Source organism: Myiozetetes cayanensis, unplaced genomic scaffold (genome assembly GCF_022539395.1).
Source record: "Myiozetetes cayanensis isolate MyiCay16 unplaced genomic scaffold, myiCay2020 scf1, whole genome shotgun sequence".
Taxonomy (NCBI): Eukaryota; Metazoa; Chordata; class Aves; order Passeriformes; family Tyrannidae; genus Myiozetetes; species Myiozetetes cayanensis.
In genome coordinates, this window is record NW_026086604.1 from 130,034,874 (window position 1) to 130,054,994 (window position 20,121).

Genomic DNA, 20,121 nt, shown 5'->3' on the forward strand with positions numbered 1-20,121 from the left:
CTTTTGCACTAACACTTGCCATCATAAAACAAGAAAACAATTGCTTTTCTAGACAATCTTCTACATGGACTAAGATCACTTGGAGCTGCTGATGCTGAGACCTATTAAAGTTATACTTTGTTCTCTCTGTTTTATAAGCTTTATTGTTACTTGCTTCACTGTGCAACTTCAAAATACAAGCAACAAAACTCTTTGTATTTTACCAAAGTATCTTTCAAGGTAAGTTTTTGAACATTACAACATGGAACTCATCACTGGACTTTAAGATTAAGCAAAGCATACAGTGAACACACTCTAATCTCAGCCTGTTATCTGATCTGTGTTACTGTGTTCCAATTTAATTTAGTATATGGCTCAGATGTGTTGGATATATTGAGAAATACATTTCATAAACTATATATTCTGCAAAATCAAACTATGATGTGGCTGGTGATATTACAACCAATTAAAAAGTCCTACTTTAAAGAAGATCTGCAACATACCCACATTGTGTTTGTTCAAATATATTTGCTGTATTAGGACCACAAATCATCAAACCATCAAACTATGTGTTTTGAACATAAACCCAACACAATTAAAGAAACAAATCACTGCAATTTAATAGCAACAATCTCACTTTACAAGATAGCAATGATGGAAACTTTGCAAAGGAAAGTGAAAAAAGTATGTAATTAGAAATGACAGGTTTAAGACAACAGAAAGTTGAAAATTAAATAGCACAATAATTCTAGTATGTGGAAATTTTAACCAGAATGTTTACACAGCATTCTGATTAATAAGTGACACTGTATTACCAGCACGTACTGACATCTGACATATACTAGTCCTTTAAAGTAGTATTTTTCTGTTCAGTGACCTGGCACAGACAGACAATAAGTAACCCAGAGCCCAAAACCAGTTCACAGGTGGTCAGTAGCAAAAAAAAACAGAGCAAAAGAGGACCTGAAACGCACGTGATGAGTAAAACATAACTTACTGCTAATATGGTGATGTCAATATTCAATGCACTCCACAAATATTCTAGATTTCTTTTACAACACATACCACTTCCCAACATGAATGAAAGGAAAACAGAGGTGATCTGGCTTTGTGGATGGAGAGGAGCCCTGGCCTGGGAACTGGGAACTCGTGGTTCAGTTCCTGGCTTGAGATCAGACTCCCAGGTAAGACACACAGTAAGGTGGAAATTACAACACCCACCTCTAAGAAAACCTTGAAACCCACTGAAAATAAAGCAATAAATCTGAGTTGGGGCTTATTATTCAAAATTAAATAGGAACTATATAGCACTTTTTCTAGTCACTTTAGAGATTACTTAATTATTAACTTTATTAAGCATGACTGCTGCTAATGCTGCATAAAAATAATTGAATGAAACATGACAAACTGAATGTACATGAAGGATTCCACAAAAGTGGAAGTCACATACTTTTCCTTCTTTGAACCCAATTCATGAAAAAGTGAGAAGAGTGCAATAAATGTGAGTACCCACAGGAATCACAGAAAGAAAAATGGTCCCATGGGAAGTGCAACTCCACAGGGAATTTTGGTGATAGCAGGATTTAATTTTCAAAGTCTTCAGTGATACTTAAGCAAATCATTAGTACTTATCAAGATACAGAGGATGCTTTTCTGAAAAGGGGTCTAAATTTCAGTATGGACTGAAGTTCATGAGAGCTGCAAAAGAAAGTGTGTAAGTCACATAAGCATAAGTATGCCCATGAAAAGTGAAATCAAAGTACTTTTCTTATGAAATAACGTAAAACAATATGATAACCAGCAACAGAGGAAAAAATCCACAAAGATATTTTTTGCAGTTTATTTTCAATTATAATTTTTGGATAACCAAGCAGCTCTGTATGGAGAAAGCACAGAAGAGTAATTCTGGCACTTTTGGATAGTACATTTTTTTTTTTTTCCCCAAAATTTTTCTAGACACATTCAGTCCACTTGCTCGGTCTATAGTCCATTTTATATGAGCATGATTAGCTCATATGATTTCAGAGGAAACTAACAATATATACAGTCAATGAAACTATCTTCTTGGCTACTCTGGGCCCTTTAAAATGTCTTCTAAGTCTATCCTGGCTAAACAGAATCCACAATATACATGATAGCTACAGAATACACTGTTTTGAAATGAGAAATGCTCAGCACAAAATGGGACTCTTGGCATGCAGCTTAAAATAAAAGGTAGAAGTTCAGAAGTTTATAAAATCTCAAATGGGGTCAATTAAAAGGACTTAGCAAAAGAAGGGACTGTTCATTGTTACTGTAAAAAAGGCACTTTGAGAAAATGGGACCAGAATTGGAGGAATCTTAGTCGACACAAAGTTCAGTTTGGTTTCATAAAAAGGCTTCAATGCTAAGGGATGCTACTCAAGTTTCCTGCAGTTGTACATTAAAATAAATTGCTGAGTAGTTTATAATAAAGGACATAAAATGTTTACAACCAACTTGTAAAATTAAGAAAAGCATAGTATAAGCAAAATATTACTAAAAGCAGCAATGCATAGCCTTTCATTGAGATAATGCACAATTTTGGACACCAAGTGTCAAACTCCTGTTTTTAAGATACTTTCAGTAGCATTATCAACATAAAATTGGCCTACAAAACAAAAGCTTTACCAGCTCCCATTCACAAGGAGATTGAGGTCATAAACCAACCAAAACAATTTGTCAGTATTTTCAACATCCTGGATGACCAATATCAAGTATATGGAATAACAATCACACTCTTTGTTCAGCTATCTCACCGGAGACAGCCGTTAAATCAGAGGAATGATTTTAATTCTTTTCTAACATTTACACAGTAATGCATTTAAGTTCTTTCAAATGTTGCTCACCACAGTTTGTTTTTATCTTTTCTCTCCACAACAAAAAAACCAAAAAGGAAAAACAAAAGAAAAAAAAAAATCAAGCACTTCCACAGAAAGGATATTTGGCAATTTTATACTCCACTGAAGGGTGGATTTTCACAATATCTCACTTTAGATTGAAAGTCATTAGTGGTCTTTCCTCTCGCTTCTGCCAAGGACTCTTCTTATCTTCACCTTGGTCATCTTCCTCATCCTCCTCGTCCTCATCGTCATCTTGAACGGACGTTCCGTGTTCAGGACTAGTTAATGGCTCTGGTTTGGTATCCACAGTTCTTGTTTCCTCCTGCAGGCTGGGCAGCTGCACACCACTTCTCTTACTGGTGCCTTCCAGGAGGCATCGGAGAGCATTGTCCTCGGGGCTACAAACTGCTGTTCCACACTCGCTGCCACTTTGGTCCATATCATCCAAGTACACAAGCTGTGTGTAAGCTGTGCTATCTGAAGCCTTCCGCTCTCTCTGCTGGTGCTCCTGCACTGGTGGGTGACTCTGTGGTGCAGACAGATGATCTCCTCTTCCCTTTCGGGCAGATTTTGGTTCATTCATGTCAACACCAGAGTCCAAACTGGCATCGTTACTCCCATTCCTACCAGCTCTTTGGAGATCGATGTATGAATGTCTAACGTGAGCATTTGAACGTCCGTCTAGAGAAACAAACCATGCTCGAGGATGAGGCAATGGCTTTCCACCTCCTAATTCCATCAGAGCCTTTTCTGTAAGAAGCTGCACTTCGCTATTCATTTGAGCCAGGGATGCATCATTAAGTGAGGCAGGAATGGAAACAGACTCAGACATGGAAGCATTTTGCTGACTCCACTCAGCTGCACCTGCATCTTGCAAATGTTGCTGAGATATTGCTTGGGATGCCAACTGCTGGGGTTGCAGCTGTTGGGGGGGATGTGGGAAAAGCCGTGCATGAGGGTTAGGAAGCTCAGCCTGAAGTCTTTCTATATCAATCTGCTGGTCAGCTGGGACAACCAGAGGCTGGCTAACAAAAGGGTGTTCTCCAGGCAATTTCATGTAATGACCTGGGATGACCAGTGCAGGCAAAACCTTTCTGTAAACACTGTCATTGACTTGGTCAACAGAATTGCAGCAGATTAACTGACCTGGTCGAGGGAAGGATGTGGGTCTTTCAAGGTGATCAACTGAACGAGACATCATACAATCAGTAGGTCTGCAGTCCAGCAGCTCTTTTTCAGGGGCTGAAGGTGTAGGGTATATTTGTTCCTGAATATTGTATTTACTTCCAGTAGCAATATGGTTCATAGATACTTGAATTTCTCTCTCCTGCTTTTCAAACAAAGGCTGAGACAGCATAGCATTGTAACTTCTCCTATACTCATCTTTGATAGGGGACTCATAGCCTTCAGCTGTTTCTGTAGATTTTCTGGCCTTTAAAGGGAAACTATCTGCTGATTTGTGGTAGTCTTTTCTTAGAGACCCACTGGGAGTCAGGTCATCCAAGGAAATTCTGCTCTTGTCTTTCTCCTTGTCAGAGAGCAGTTCCTCTCGGGAGCTAAACTCCTGGGAAGTACTGAAGGAGTGTTTGAGCATAGGTGTATGCATATCTGCTTCCCCACTAGGTGATACCATCTCCATGTGGACAGCACTGATTAATTCCTTTGCCCCTGAGTTTTCCGCGTGTCCATTGCTAGCAACGGACAACCCTCCAGGAAATTCTGACTCACGACGTGAAAATATTAAATTTATATGAGACATTGAGGTTGCTTGATCCTTCTTAGAAGTATCCAGTGCTGTTGAAAGTTGCAGTTTCTTATGATGTTGACGTGGTCTTAAACATTTTCTTCTATAAAAGTCAGTAACAAAAGAAGTTACACATTTATGACCATTGTACACAGAAACAAAAGCAGAGAGAGTGTGTTAACAGAAGATTTTAAAGCAGTGATTAGTATTAGGGGAATTGAGCTTTTATTACATAACCTAACATTTAAAAGCTTATCTCAGCAGCAAAGACAAAATTAAAGAATAACTAATGTCAATTGGGAAATATCTCAAGTACCAATTACAAATTGGAGCAAACGTCTGGAGAAGGCAAATATAAAATCAGTCATTAATAGACACTTGCTAATAAAAGTTTAATGTTCGTTTTAATATAAGGCTAATATAAAGATCATTTGCAAATGCGTAACAGGTACAATGACAGAGATCTTGAATCTATGCCCATGTCTGATAGGAAGTTAGACAGACAGCACAGGTACAGATGTGTGTGATTTGTTCAACTACCATCCTACCAAAGGCAGGGGTTGTATGTAACCAGGAACATGGGAAATTTGATCTCACTGTTTCTTTCTTTTCCAAGTTTTGCTTGCTCCCCCACCCCCCCCCCAAAGTAAAAATGTTTGAATACAGAATTTTTTTTAATTTCAGAAGTAGAAAAAAGCTTGTATTTCTGTCATGAACTAAGTAATCAGGATGGTGAATCTTACCTGCAATAATACAAAAGAAGACACAGCAAGACTAGAAGTATGAGAGCCATCCCTCCTAAAATTGCCAAAAGAAACATTGTGTGATAGCTGGTAATGTCGTGTGTTACAACGGGACCTGGAAGGCCAGAAAAGAGAATTTAGAACTGTAATAACTGGTAAACAGGAAGGGGAACAAAACTTAAACAAGCCCAGGGACATCTTCCCTTGTTATCAGGGTGCTAAGCAACACTGCCACTCATAGCCCTGGTGCCTACTGAGCAGACCACCTCTGGAGGAGGGAGCAAATTGTGGAGAAAGCATGTGCTGGTTTTCAAGACTGCAACTTCACTAGATCATTCTGTGGAAAAGCAGTTAGTTTCAATGGGAGCATGCATCAGTGAATGCTGCCTTCCAGGTCCTAATGTTGACACAGTGTGCCAAAGCTCTCACCACTGGACAAAAGTCATCACAGCACCTTCCATCACCGTGATGCAAATAGCAGCACTGTGGGCAACAATTCTGTTTAACATCTGCGGTGCTTCACACTGAACAGTGCATACAGTGCAGTACGGGATTCTCTGGAAGATGTGTTGGTGCTCTGAAGTCTAGATCAAGCCAAGCCAAGCAGATCTTCAGTAGCTTTAAAAAACAGGCCACTAGTGAAACGGCATTGTAGCTCCAGGTTTAAATAATGCTTAGTAAATGTTCTAACATACAAAGGAATGCACACATGTGGGCAACATCTGTTCATAATTATGCATGTGTTACCCTGCTGGTTTGTAAAATCCTTATGATGATTTTGAAATAAAGACCCAAATTTTCATCTGCAGGCAAGAAGGTTCAGCATCAGCCGGCAGACTAACATGCACCTACTGTGAAGGACAGCAAACCTGGCCAACTTGAAGGTTCTAGGTCATGAGGTTTGCAAAACCTCATCTGTGGATCTTGAGTGGTCTGTAGAGCCACTGCTAGGAATACAAAGCTCATTTTTGTCCATTTTTTGAGATAAGAAACCAAATAAGATTCAATTAGGAGATAAAATATTCAAAAATGCATCAACTCATTAAAAATATCATAAATTATATTGCATTTGGGAAATTTAAATATTTATACTCTCTGTCCCACCACTACCTTTACATAATTGATCGTTACTGTTGCTTCAGGACATTAAGCAAAAAGAAGATGAGAGAAATCACTTGAATCTTTCATGAAAATGTTGTTACCATTGCAAAAAAGTTTCAGGAACCCAGATCTAGCCCTCAGAAAGAAGGAAAAGTAAAATACAAGCAGAAATTCTGCCATACAAGTTAAAATGCAAGGACAAATAAGCCTTCTCCTGTTAAGAGTTACAAGCATTGTAACCTTAGAGTTACAAGCACAATTTCATGACTAGTGTAACTTCCTTGCAATCTGGGACAGGGCTGTACTGGGAAATGTTTGGCTCAGAGCAGTTCCTTTTTCTTAAAGTACGATTATTTAATAAAATCCCATTAAATGCAATATGATAGCTTATTCGGATCTGCACCTGTCTCTAAACTCTTTTCAGCAATGAATCAGATGAATATTCCAGCAGCTTCATTTAATAGAACCTCAAATAAAAAGCTTGCATATTATGAAACAACTTCATGGCATGTATGAGTAGGCTTTAAAACTCATTCTCATGTAAGAGTTTGTTTTGTTGGTTAGATAGAGTTTACTTTGCTTGTATAGCCAGGGCACGAATGTTTTCATTTCTACTGGATTAGATTTTCAGCCAGAAAACCTAATAAGGAAAACCTTTAAGAGGAGGAGTTTGGGGTTTGTTTTTTTTTTTTTAAATTATTGATTGGCTCTTTTATACACAGAGGTATCTCAGATCATTGGTGGCTGAAGAACTACTACCAAGAAATCTGAGGCAGCCACAGAGAGAAAAAAAGAAAGAGCGAGCTGTAACAATAATAATCTTCACAGGCACAGAAGCACTTGTAATTAATACCTAGTTCAAAGCCATTTTCTACAGTTATGTCAAGAGGCTTGCAGATGGCAACCAGTCAGCTCACCTACTAATGCCACTCTAATACACTTCCTAGAACTTCTACACTAGTTATTTACAGTGTAAATTAATCAGTCACGCAGATAACACAAAACATAAGTCAGGGTATAATGGAAAGTTCAAAAGGAAAAAAATGACAATCAATCAGAAAATCAATCAAACCATTAGCAAACGTCTAACCCAGGATGATGTTGGTTTTAGGTGAATCTGTATCTCTGTGAGCTTCTGTGCAGAAACTTCACAGCACCTATTTTTCTACATGCCACTTTAACACCAATACATTGATGCTGTAACTCCCCTCATTTTCTAGCAATGGCTCTACCAGGCAGTGGTGACATAAATGCATCAAAGAAGGAACACTTTAAAAAGTTCCCCATTGAAATGACTCAGATATTTTGACCACAAGGGTTGCCCCCCACAATCCCATAAAGATTTTAGCCCGTTACTTTCAGATTTCTGTTTTCTAATAATCCATTATTGATCAAGCTGTGGCATCTCAGATGAGGTCATTCTGAAAAATATAAACATTATATGTGAATAAATAATTACTCAATGCTGCAAATATCAATAAAATTCAGTTCCATCTTACCTGGGATAGTAGGTGACATAGCTGCAACCCAATAGCCCAGCTGAGGTGCAATATAAGTCCAAGTCAACTGATTTCCTTCTTGTTGTACAATGCCCAAACTACTCTTCAGCCATGTCCCTGTAAATGTAAAGGTTGTAGGAAGATGTTACAGATATATTCACACATTCCTCTGTAAAAAAGTGGAAAAGCAGTAACAAAACCTATCAATAAGCTGTAGGGATTGTGTGTGTTGCTGTGAAGTGTGATTGTGCCTTCTGGTCCCTGGCATTTGAGAGCTCCCACAAGCAAGTCATTCCCCAGGCCTTCACAGAAGCAAAAAAAAACCCAAACAAAACCATTTAAGATTAAATAAACCTAATAAATTGTCAAAAACTGTTAAAAGAAAATATTTATTGTCATACTAGATTCCTCTATTTTTGAAGAAGCGTTTTCCTGAAGCTGATTATATATAGACAGCCCACTTAAAAACTGTATTTCAAGAGACATCACATCTCCCAGACCACACGTGAGTTCTGCATACCACCTTTCTACTGGTTGTCAACTTCTAGAAGCCTGAAGAAAATATTTCCTAAAAATGTTAGTTTTCATGTACAGAAAGCAAGCTTATGAATGTTACTGCCAGTAACTGCAGAATTACATTGCACCATCACTTTGATTCAACTCCGTTAGCCATTCAGAATGTGTGTAGTACCCCCAGGGATACTGACTGGTAACAGATGATGAGTTTTTAAAAACATGTTTCTTAATGGAAATGAAATATATCTTTTTAGAATTATTAAATTATAATTTCAAGATAAATAAGACTAACAATTTTAAAGCAATGTGTTTAAATTCATGTAACTCTTAAGTAGTCCAGACTGACAATCTGCACTAGCTGAGAGCTGCTCTACTTCCTGAAGACTAATTTTATTGCAAGAATTGGGGTATGAAAAAAACTTTTTACAACTGAATCAGCTGAATGCCTTTTTGTAATTCATTAAGACCCCTGATTCTGGGGATGTAGAAGAAGAAAATCACCTTAGTTTCTGATGCATTAATTGTCCAGAATAGCTTGTAGACTGCTCCCATATTCATGCTCTTTGAAAGAAACAGAAATCCTGTCCTGGACATGGAGAGCAATCACTGAGAAGCCACCCCTGATGCCAGGCAGCGCTTCCCAAAGCTGCAGTCCTGGCTTGGCACCTCCTGCGGGTGCCATAACAGAGGGCATGACCTCCTTAAGGTGGTTCTTCACACACTTTGGTGGCCACCAGTATGCTGACCTGTGCAACACAGCTCTCTATTTCAGTGCAGATGGGGGGGCAGAATGCTGTAATTCCCTTACTCACTTCAAATGCTCACTTGAAAGGCAAGCTGCATCATGTACTTGTGACTCTCTTTCATTTAAATAAGTCTCCTGCGTGTAATTCCTGAAATGGTGCTTTTCATCAGACAACACTCAGGACTAGGCAGCAGAATTTGTGGATGACAGTCATCCGAACACTTAGCAGTGAGTACAGAACACAGTACAGTGAGTGCAGAAGAGAAGCTGCAGTTGTGTTTGTCTTTTTTAATACCACCAAGACCCTTAGATTATCCATCTATGCCAACCCTGAACATAAGAGAAGGGCTTTTCTGAGTATTTATTTCTTCCCTGCTACTGATTTTTCCTATGTAAGACCACCATCTTAGGCTAATAATAAATCCACCTGAATATAGTGAAAGGTTTTGAAAAATACATGGTTGAGAGGATTTCTAGGAGATCTAAGTGACTACTATTGCCAGACAGTGACTGTATTTGCAACCAAACTGAATTTGTTGTGGGCAACAGGGGACAGGAATTTTCAGTTTTCCAAGTATCTAGTCTGTATAGGGTAGCAATAATCATTTCATAAAGAAATTCATACAGGACAAGTAATTTTGATTCACAGTTCCAAAAGTACAGAAATCTGTGTACACAGATTTGCACATGTGGCATCTGTAACTGTTGTAGCAGAACACCTTGATGTAGCCACTAGTTTACCTCTTTTAGGGAAACATTTTCAGGAAGAATAGAATGGAATTGTCTACAGTTATGTGTGAAGTTTCTGGAAAAACTAGGAAATGTAGACTTCTTTTTCTCCACTAATGTGGCTGCTAACCCATCAGATTTTCTATCCATGCAGTTTTGGGGAAGATGTCATTCTAATAGCCCTGGACCAGAAGGTGAAAAGTAACCTTAGGGTTAAAAATTGCATATATCTTGTCTCTAAAATGCCATTTGGTAAAAATTCTGTAACCTTGAACCTTGTAATTATATTTTTTCTGCAAGATTCAGACAATGAGAATGTGCACCAGCTATTCAAATACACAATGATGTGCAACAAAACTTCAACAGAGATATAAAGTGCTGACTAAAAAAAAAGAATGGAAGGACCTGGGTGATGAATTCATCGTGCTTCCCATACTTTTCTTACCATCTCTAAGCCCTTTAAACTCACACACAGGCAGAACACAGACATATGTAATTTAGCAATATTCGTTATTTTTGTCGTCTATTTCTGCAGCTACCTCCTTGAACAGAAGCTATTACTGATTCCCTCACTAGGGGGAACTTGTGTCCAGCATGCCTTATCCACATTACACTGCATTCCAAAGAACACAGTCCTCCCGATTCCTCCTTAAAAGCCTTTTGCTCAGTAATACTCTGCTTGCATAATGCAGTGATCAAGAAGCTGACAGAGGCTGCACTCTTATCGCTTGTGAGCAGAGCTCTGCTGCCATCCTGCCAAACAAGCAGTAGCTCAGATTGCTCATATTTTAGCAATGGCAGGAATCTCTGTATTTGAAATGGAAGCAAACAATAGTCTACTGCACAAAGTCAGTCAGGTTTCATGCTTGTCTTCTGCTCACTTGGGTCACCCATTTTTGCTAACCACTGAATGCACTCAAGGCAAGTATTGGTCTGTATAAACCAGGGAAAAATGTAAATTCCCTCCCTCTGTTATGGATCTCTCAGTTAAGAATTTCAAAAGCATAACACATATATCTAATATTGGTCATCATTAAACAAAAGTGATGAAGTTTTTGTTGAGCACACCCTATAACTTAGTATATGACGACAGAAAATAATTACTTTTTAACTGGCACTGTCCCACATTCCTTCCCTAGGACAACACCAAGCGTGGCTTCCTGGGAACCACGGGTTCTCATCATCTCCCTTTTTTAATACTTTCCTGGTCCACTATTTCAGTGCTAAATTCTTGTCTTAAACTTTCACCATCTCTTACCAATAGTCCACTTATAAAACAGAGCATCCTCCCACATTGTGGGATGAAGAGAATAAAGAACTTCATCCTTCACAACAGCAGCGACAAAACAGGCTTGAGTGGAAACAGCTGAAGCACAAAGTCCTGTATTGTTTCTCTTGTGATCAAATAGCTGAAAGCCAACCTAGTATTACTGGAGGGAACTGACACGCTTCCAGTATCCTGCAAATCCATCAGAGCGTTTCCAGGTCTCTCTCATATTTCATCCTTTATAGGTTCTAACATCCTGGTTGCTTTTCAAGTATCATTAAACAAGGAGTGCTCTTGTAGCTCCCTACATGCACTGCCTTGCTGTAATGACTAATGCTGGACCTTCTACCAAGCAAAACCCAATTCATGGTACTGACTGTGCTCCCAGCATTTCAAGCTGCCTTAAGTGACCAAGAGTTCATTGCTGTGCACCCTGGAGAAGGAGTTCCCTATCCTATTCCAGATTCTTCCTTGGAGTGGGAAACAAGATGTTTTCCTATTCTAAAAATGAAGCTAATTATCCTGTGTCCTCACAAACTTGCTGCTGTAAGCAAGGGAGGAGACTAAGGGGCAGAGAGTAAAGAACTTTGTCCATTTTTCTGTCCTTTGCTATGCAGTAGCCTGCAAATGGAATAAGGGCAAGCAGCATTCAGTGTTTTCTGTGTGGTCAGGATTACAACTGTAGGAGAGCTAACTAGGAGGATTGAGGAGGAAAGAGAGGTCTTACCGTCCTGCATGGCTGTGTTATAATAATTTAATTTGTTATTCTCCAATTATCCTATAGCATCTACTTTCTCCCCACACATAAGTCAGCATGACCAACAAGCTTCACTGCTTATTAAATTTTATACTTGATGTGCAATAACAGTTAAGTAACAAGCAGTACAGGATTATATTAAAAAAACCCCACACCAGTAAAAGTAGCTGGATTTAATAGAACTGATAATTTTGTTTAAGACTGTGTAGTTCCAAAGAAAACTTGTCAATGCATCTTTGGAGCAGAAACAGCAAGCGCAGTATAGTTTGTAAGCACTGCATGATTTGGGCCAATTCACCATTAATTCTTAAAGACTGTCTGGTGCTTCATGGAAAACTTCTATATATAGAGACATTTTTGCTTATAGATCATTTTTACATTTGTCTTCCTCTTTTTCCTCTGTTACTGCTGAGTTTAGCCAACATGCTGATCCAAGATTCAAGTCAGGGGAGCTGTCTCCTGGCTCACACTAATGGCAGGGGGAGAATCTAGAAGTTTAACGCTTTCCTCACCAAAATGATATTGCCTGTTACTGGCTTTTTGGAATAAATGGTGTAATTTAACAGATTTATCCTTCACTTCTTCTTAAAAGCTTATAAAACATCTACCCATCACTACTTCATATATGGAACTTATAAGCAAGGTAAAAGAACACTGCAAGGAATATAAAAATCAGAGTACTTTAAAGATACATGAATCAAAAAACAATCAGATAAAGAAAGCTGAGCTCCATCTGGCTGCAAAAATATCAGAAACAAGTCCAAGATTTCAGCAGAGCAGGAGAAATAAATTCTGCTAGAGAGAAGCATCTTAATACTTTGCAGTAACTTTGATTCTGATGAACACATTTATCTCAGGAAGCTTTTAGGACTTGCCAATGGGGGCAAGGAGGGGTTATCATGAGTAAATTTAACAGCAAAAGGTTTGCACATTAAATCTCCATTTCAACACACAGTCTGCATTAAAAATGCCTTTTTGTAATTTAATTTGTAATTAATTTTGTAATTTAATTTAGTTTACTTCTGAATCAGACTTTGGCACTTTCAGCAAGGAGAGTGCCCAGCTGGGCAGCTATTGCAGAGAAGCCATTACAGGACAGCTATTCTAGACTATTTCCCTGCACAATCAGGTCACTGCACGTACGGCTGGTCTGCCCAGAAAATAGATGTCCTGTTGTCTTCAAAGGCACCAACTATTCAGTGTGACAGCTTGCTGGAACCAGGCAGCATGAATGGATCTGCTTTTGTGTTCTAGATACATGATGCCTCTGAGTAAGACACTGCTTCCATATTTTAAAGGTAGACCTTATGATTTTAAATCAATCTGTAGTGAAACCCAGGGAATTGTACATCCCTGTGGCTTCCACGTGTGTGGCTGTGCATGCTGACAATCCTGCACTGCTCCAGCTCAGGCAAATGGCAAAATTCCTACTGGCCTACGTGAGGCAGGACCATGCTTTGTCCAGGCAGGGCTGTCACACCAGGCCACCTCCTCTAGAGAGAGATGCCTATGACTATTCTTATAGTCAAGAAGAAAGGAGACAAATTCCCCTCTTCTTGTCGTCTGGTTGTGAGGAGTTTGCTCGCTGGCATCTCAGCACAGAGCTTGGGTCTCTGGGAAGATACATAATGCTGCTTTACTCCAGGTTTAACTTCCCAAGCTGACCATTCCAGAGCCTCCCAGATCACCACTGCTGCAGGGACTTCTGCTGATTTGGACTGTGTATTCTTCCTATCACTGATCAAAACAGTTCTGGTAAATGACTGTCAGAGGAGGGTGTTGTAGCCAGCAGCTTCCCCTAAGGACAGTCATAAAGCCTAAATATTGCTAGTGTTTAAATGTATGGTAGCCATGGTGGTTTATTTTCATAAATTACCTATAGATGTGAACTCTTGGTAGAAAACTCTCCCACTGATCAAATACTGTTTGCTTTTTATGTTGTTACTTTTAACTAACAATAGGATCATCCAATCCCACTGAAGCAGGGAATCAAAACTGTGTTATTTACAACATGAATTATTTTCATCCAATACATTTGACAAATAAGAGGATTTAATTAGTCAGAGAGCAAATTAAACATAATCCCATTATGTGAATTTATTTTTATTCACAAGATTATCTTCCGTGGACAAAAGAGCTTTGTAAAGAAAAGAAAGATACTTTTAAGTGTACTGCTTAATAGCAAAGATGTTTTAAATAAATATTCCTTAATGAGAAGTGCTTTTCCTTCAGCATTGATCTCTTCTGTGATGTCTACAATGTCTTGTAAGACCGCCCTGATTAGGCAGATTCACAGTTAAATGGAGATATAGGTGTCAAAAGGAATGAGGCAGGTTGTTATCAGACAGTGTGGGACAGCAAAGGAGATTCAAAACACGCCAAAGGTGCTTCTAGAAGTAATTGATTTAGACACTTCAAATGGCAGTGTTATTATGAAGAGTTAATCAAGGGCAAGTTTGTGAAAATAACTTCCTAAAGCATGTTCTGACATACATAAATTGTAGCTTTTCATTCCACCAGTTGAAAGCTGCTTATCAGATTTCTTCTTCCAACCAAAAATCACCTCTAATCTGCATCAGCAGGGCAAGTTTTACTACAGAGGGATGAGATTTTTGGTTTTACTTCTGTTCATTTTCTAAAAAGCTAAAAGCCACTGAAATTGAAGCTGAAAAATTCCTTCTTGAATATTGGTAGAGCTTACTGTCCTCCTCGCCTTCCCCTCTATACAAATGGGTTTAAAAATTCATAGTACTTAAGTCAATATTACAATCTTGTTTTTGGGGTTGCTAGGCAATATCAAAAAATAAATGTCCCTGCTCTGAGCCCATACTTTCTTTATTTTTCTACTCTTACTGAATTTGTTACACAAGCCTTTCAGGGCTAAATCCTGCTCCTGTTCTAGCAGCACCATTATTATTTGGTGTACTATAAGGGAAATGCTTTTACCATCATACCTTGAAGATTTTGGCAAGGAAATCTGATGGTTTGATTTACTGCTCATGTCTGAGAAGCTCTGTGGGTTTTGCCATCTTTTCTCATTTTTCCCCTTAAAATCACCTGTCAAGTGTTTAACAAAAGAACACACTAGTTTTCAATATTTAATAATCTTAATTACATCTGGGCAGGAAGCAGGGCATGTTGTCCACAGAACTGTTTGCATTGCTTTGGTCCCCTCAGTATTTCCTTCCAGAATGCCAGAACAGAAGAGACTTATTAAAGAAAATGAATCCCATACATAATTACTGGTTAACAATTGTATATCAAAAGGAAAAGCTTAGTTATGCTTGCTGCACCACCATCCCTCGTTACTGGTATACCTGAAAGACACCACCTTCAAAATTTGCTTTACCACATCATTAATCACATTCAGTCAGTTACTGACAAGATTATTAGAACAAGTAATTAATAGAAGCACAAGGCAATTCAAACACTGCATGCTTTTTCCTTCCTTCACACTCACATTCAGTTCCTATTTTTCAAACTGGAAGTGGAAGCAGACACATAATGGGATTTGATCTAACATCGCAAGGCTGCAGAGGAAGGTTGTCCCAGGTCCTCCTCAGCCTCTTCCAGCCCCACCCAGACACTTCCCACTCCTGCTCTATGCACTCCTGCTTGGATTTCCACCAATGTCCAGGTCCTCTTCAAACTCTATAACTGCACATGTGCAGAGGTCTTTTCTCCACTTAGGAAGTTTTGTTGTCCACCTCTCCCCATCTTCTGCTCCATGGCTTCTGTAGGTGGAGCTACAGGGTCATGTACATGATACAACACACAGCATGTCACAAAAACCTGCTCCCAGAAGCCATGGGATTTGTTTCCAGTTTTATTTCCTTGACTACGTATTAGTAGGTTATTTGCACATACCATTATCCTTTGGCACAAACCTGATTCCTTCAATGTCCTCTTAAGCTCCACCATCATGCCATACATCTGTTTTGCCATAAATGTAACTCAGATGGTGTACGAGGTGGGGAGAAGATTAAACCACCCCATTCACATCACTTTCACATGTGTAAGCCACAACATCCATTTTAAAAACACACATATTAATAAATAAACACAGCTTTCTCCTATGATCCTCTCCAGAGGAATCATGATAGTGAAAACATACCTCAGGGAGCTACACTGTGAAGGACTGCAGGAAGAGCTTCTTTTCCTTTCAGTGATGAGGTCTGTCTAATACTCTGCAATTATATCTGCACCTATTATGTAGACATCGTATATGGTAAAAAGCTGGGTTTGGTAGCTGCCATTTCTATGGCAACACACAAAATATGAAATTCTTTGAGAGCAGTTAGTTAAGACTTTGTATTCCTTAGTGTATTTAGTCTTAAAGAATAATTTAACCTTCACAGCTAAGATAAAAAAGGAAGTCAAAATCAAATTGTCAAGGAATTTTTAAACTACAGAAATAATGGAACTATGAGCTTCTGTGGTTTTCTTCTTGAAATTTGCAAACAAATCTCTATATTACCAGTGAATCTGGTCTAGAACCATGTGTTCTGGAGCTGATTATATGAAATTCAAGCTTTTTGGGGGTGAGGAATGTGATTTCCTAAGCACGTCCACTTCTCAGACATAGAAAATCCAATGAAACGCATGGAGAAGTGCATGAAGTCCCAGGCCGTGTGTGCAGCTGCCCACAGTCCAAATATAGGCCATCTATCCAAGTTCAGGGGCTCACACTCAGTGCCAGATCAAGAGACAGACTGAGAATGTTTCTCTTAAATTATTATTTTCTGTCTCATGCAGGGTATGAATGTGGTGGTAATCAGAAGTTAATTAAATTTACAACAAAAAGAAATGCATTTTATTTTTAAACTGTAAGTTTAAGTGGGTGGATTATTGTTGCTACCACATGGGAAGCTTAAATGAGAGACTTTTACAAATCATCCTATTTGCAAGCAATATGCAGTAAACTAGACAGGTAGATGTACAGTAATCCTCTTACATTTTCTACCTGACAGTAGCTGTCGCTCTCTCCCTATAAACACTATGAACAAAAAGCAAGCATCCTTTCACCTCCATGTATCATACAGGAAAACCACATTGCAGTCAAGTTTAAGTAGGCACCAATACTGTTTATACATAAGTATATCCTCATGACTTTTTTTGAGCACAGAAAACATTATCTTTATTTTGCTGAGGAAGGAACATCGGGAAATTCTGACTACAAAAATCAATGGAAGTTTTACCAGTGAAGGCAGGACGTCAACTAGAAAAAGCAAGTACCAGGCTTTTAAATGTATTTAGAAATCTGTTGTGGCATTAAATGCAGTCAGAAAGCACTGACCAAGAACTGCAGAGTACATAAAGTATTGTGTTTCATAAAGCTATAAAGAGTTTCCCAAGATACTCTTCTCCATATTCTGCCATCACTTTACAATAATACTTGGTTGAAATTTCAGGCACTGGGGAAACATCCTCTTCAAGAAAGAAGCTAGTCATTTAAAGATAACAAGGTCATGCCAAAGATGTACATCAAGTGCTTGGGGGGAATAACAGAGGAACAGTATTCTGAACTTCATTTGCATGTAGTGTGCAAGAAATAACTTGGGAAGATGAACAAAAAAGCAGAGGTTTGACCCCTCCCCTACCCTATAGAGTCCTTTGGCACACAAAGCTGAAAACAGTGTTCAGAATATTTTCCTGTTATTTGGTGGGAATGGTTCAAACTAGCAGATACATCTGTATTATGCACTTTGGAATATTTGGTAATATTTTGAAGTCCTACATACAGCTCCAGATGTGGAGCTAGAGGTCTAGGTGCCTCCATAGCACACACAAGATGAAACTGAGGACTTAAAATAAAAAAATAAAGTTTTGCTCACTGAATCCAATGAAAAACAGACACCTTAACATCAAAAAACCCCAAAAAATGTTTAAATGAAGACTGAAGAGAATACAGCTGTGTTATTCAGTCCAGCTGGTGGGACCTGGAGATGACACAGGAGGTACAAAGTTTCATTTCTACTGGGATCTGTGGTATTTATTTCTGACTGAAGAGGACAAGGCTAGAAACAAGTCTTGAACAGAAATTTGGTGTCCAAGAATAGAGAGATTAATTATATTGCTGTAAGTCCTACTGACATTAAGGCAAATATACAGGAAAGAAGTCATGATCCCAACCATCTGTTTACAGATAAAGGGAAAGAAGTTTTTTAGCCCCCCTCAGATTTTGAGAAAAACTAGACAGCACTTGGCAGGAAAAAAACACCAAAACCCTAGAAAACCTTACAAGGCAATCCTGATTATAGAAATGAAAATCCATATCTCTATGTTCAAACCTTTAAGTGTGTACTATGAAATAAAACCACAGTCCCACAGCAGTGTGAAACGCAAGAGACATGGTATATCAACAGCTTGGAATGACTAAATTGCATTTTAGCACATCTGTCTCTATAACATCAATGCATCTGTGTTTATTATTACCATCACTAAGAAATGCTGCAGAAAACGGTGGTGGACCAACACAAGAACGAGGTTACATTTACTCTTAACAAGGTTCATTTACCCTTAAAACATCTCCAGGGCATTGACAGCTGATCTACATTTTATTAACTACTCCAAAAGGTATTACTGCTTTAATTTAATTTGCTTGCTGTGCACATAAGGCAGTAAGTTTCTTCGTAATGAAAAATCTCATTTGGAATAGTACAAAATAGATGCAGCAGATTGTCTTATTTTGATGTCAGGCTATTTTTTCTGGCTATGTGTTTCATCAGTGTGAGTGGAGCCACTCTCAGCCTTAAGCAGACTATTCTGCTTCTCCCCCTTCTCTCCCAAGGACAGAAACCATGGTCATGAAAATACAGATTGTTTATGGTAAACATCCTAAAAAGCCATTAGGTTTTTTTTGGCTGCCATCATATGCCTCACTTTTGTAGAAACGATGAAAATCTCTGCACTTCCAATCAGATGCCTCTGGGTTCATACCAGTACATTATGAGCTCAGCAAAACATATGAGATTATAAGGATTAAAATACATTTGCAGTATTTCTGTCCCTTCTCTAGTCCCTCTGAAAGTGAAAAATATTTCTGCTTTTTAGAGCAGAAATTGTTCTTCATGCAGTAATGATGACAACCACATGGATTCTAAACAAAAACAATGGCTTGCACGAACAAGCACCCACTGTACTGCTAATACACCAGAGACAGAAGCACTGTGTTAGTGCCTGGTAACACAGTCATAGTTTTCCATCTCTGGCATTTATTCAGTGTTCAGATACAAATGTGAAAATTTAAGCTACTGAAAATCTATTAAGGAGAGACCTCAATATAGCTAGCATTGAAAAAAGTAGCCCTGAAATGAAAGACAAAATCAGAATAATAAGGTTAGAGGTCCTATCCTGGCAAGGTACAGATCTGGTAATGCAAATAGGTTACAACAACTTATTTGCCAGTTAAGGATTTCTCCAGCATGGAGCCATCCCAGTAATCATCCATCCTCCTCCCTTCACATCCATCGGGGTGGGGAATGACAGAACACCACCATGTTCATGCTACACATGGCTACTTTGACAGACTTTAGGGTGCTAATGTAGCCTGTACAAGATAGTATGGCTGGTCTATTTCTTAAATTAGGATACTCTAATTTAAATTGGTTGGGATGTGGCCAAAATTCTACTAGAACTGGCATGCTGCAGTCAGGGCTTAAAATGCATCTTTGTTCAACATTTTTGGTTGCAAGGAAAGATGCTCACTTCAGCTGAAGTGTGAGCTGGAGCTAAAGCATAAGGCCTTCAGTATCTTCCTCTCCACAGCTTTGTGAAGCTAAGTGTCCTGACAAAGATATATTTTGTTTAGCAGTCTTTTGGAAGCCTTCTGCTTCCAAAAACACAAGTACTCCAGTAGTTTGCCATGAATCAAATAAGGCTGGACTTGTCTCAAGATTGGGAGCCTCAGCCTGCAACATTAACTAAGCTATACTGATCTATACTAATATATACTGCACATGACAGGGTAACTAGCTCTTTATAGACAAAAGTAAAAATCATTTTCCATACTAAGAAAGAGTTTTTGTGACCTCACTGAAGGGACATGAAAATTTGGCCATAAATGAGAAAGCTCCATAATCAAAATCAGAAACATTTTACTAGCAATGAGCAACTAGCAGTAAGGCAGGCTGAAGCTCTAGAGCAGACAGGAAGGATTGGGGAACGACTGCTTCTTCTGA

At 38.7% G+C, this 20,121-nt stretch overlaps 1 protein-coding gene across 2 annotated transcripts in view; it reads right to left on the reverse strand.

Annotated features, from left to right (window-relative positions):
• Nucleotides 1-574: 574 nt before the first annotated feature.
• FAM171A1 (family with sequence similarity 171 member A1) overlaps nt 575-20,121 on the reverse strand; it is an 88,191-nt gene continuing 68,644 nt past the window's right edge. For both annotated transcript variants that reach the window (XM_050328085.1, XM_050328091.1), the window contains 3 exons: nt 7,928-8,044; nt 5,328-5,442; nt 575-4,687 (listed from right to left, as the gene is read on the reverse strand). In XM_050328085.1, coding sequence (XP_050184042.1) covers nt 2,986-4,687; nt 5,328-5,442; nt 7,928-8,044 — 1,934 coding nt within the window. In that variant the 3' untranslated portion in view covers nt 575-2,985. The remainder of the gene's footprint in view (nt 4,688-5,327; nt 5,443-7,927; nt 8,045-20,121) is intronic.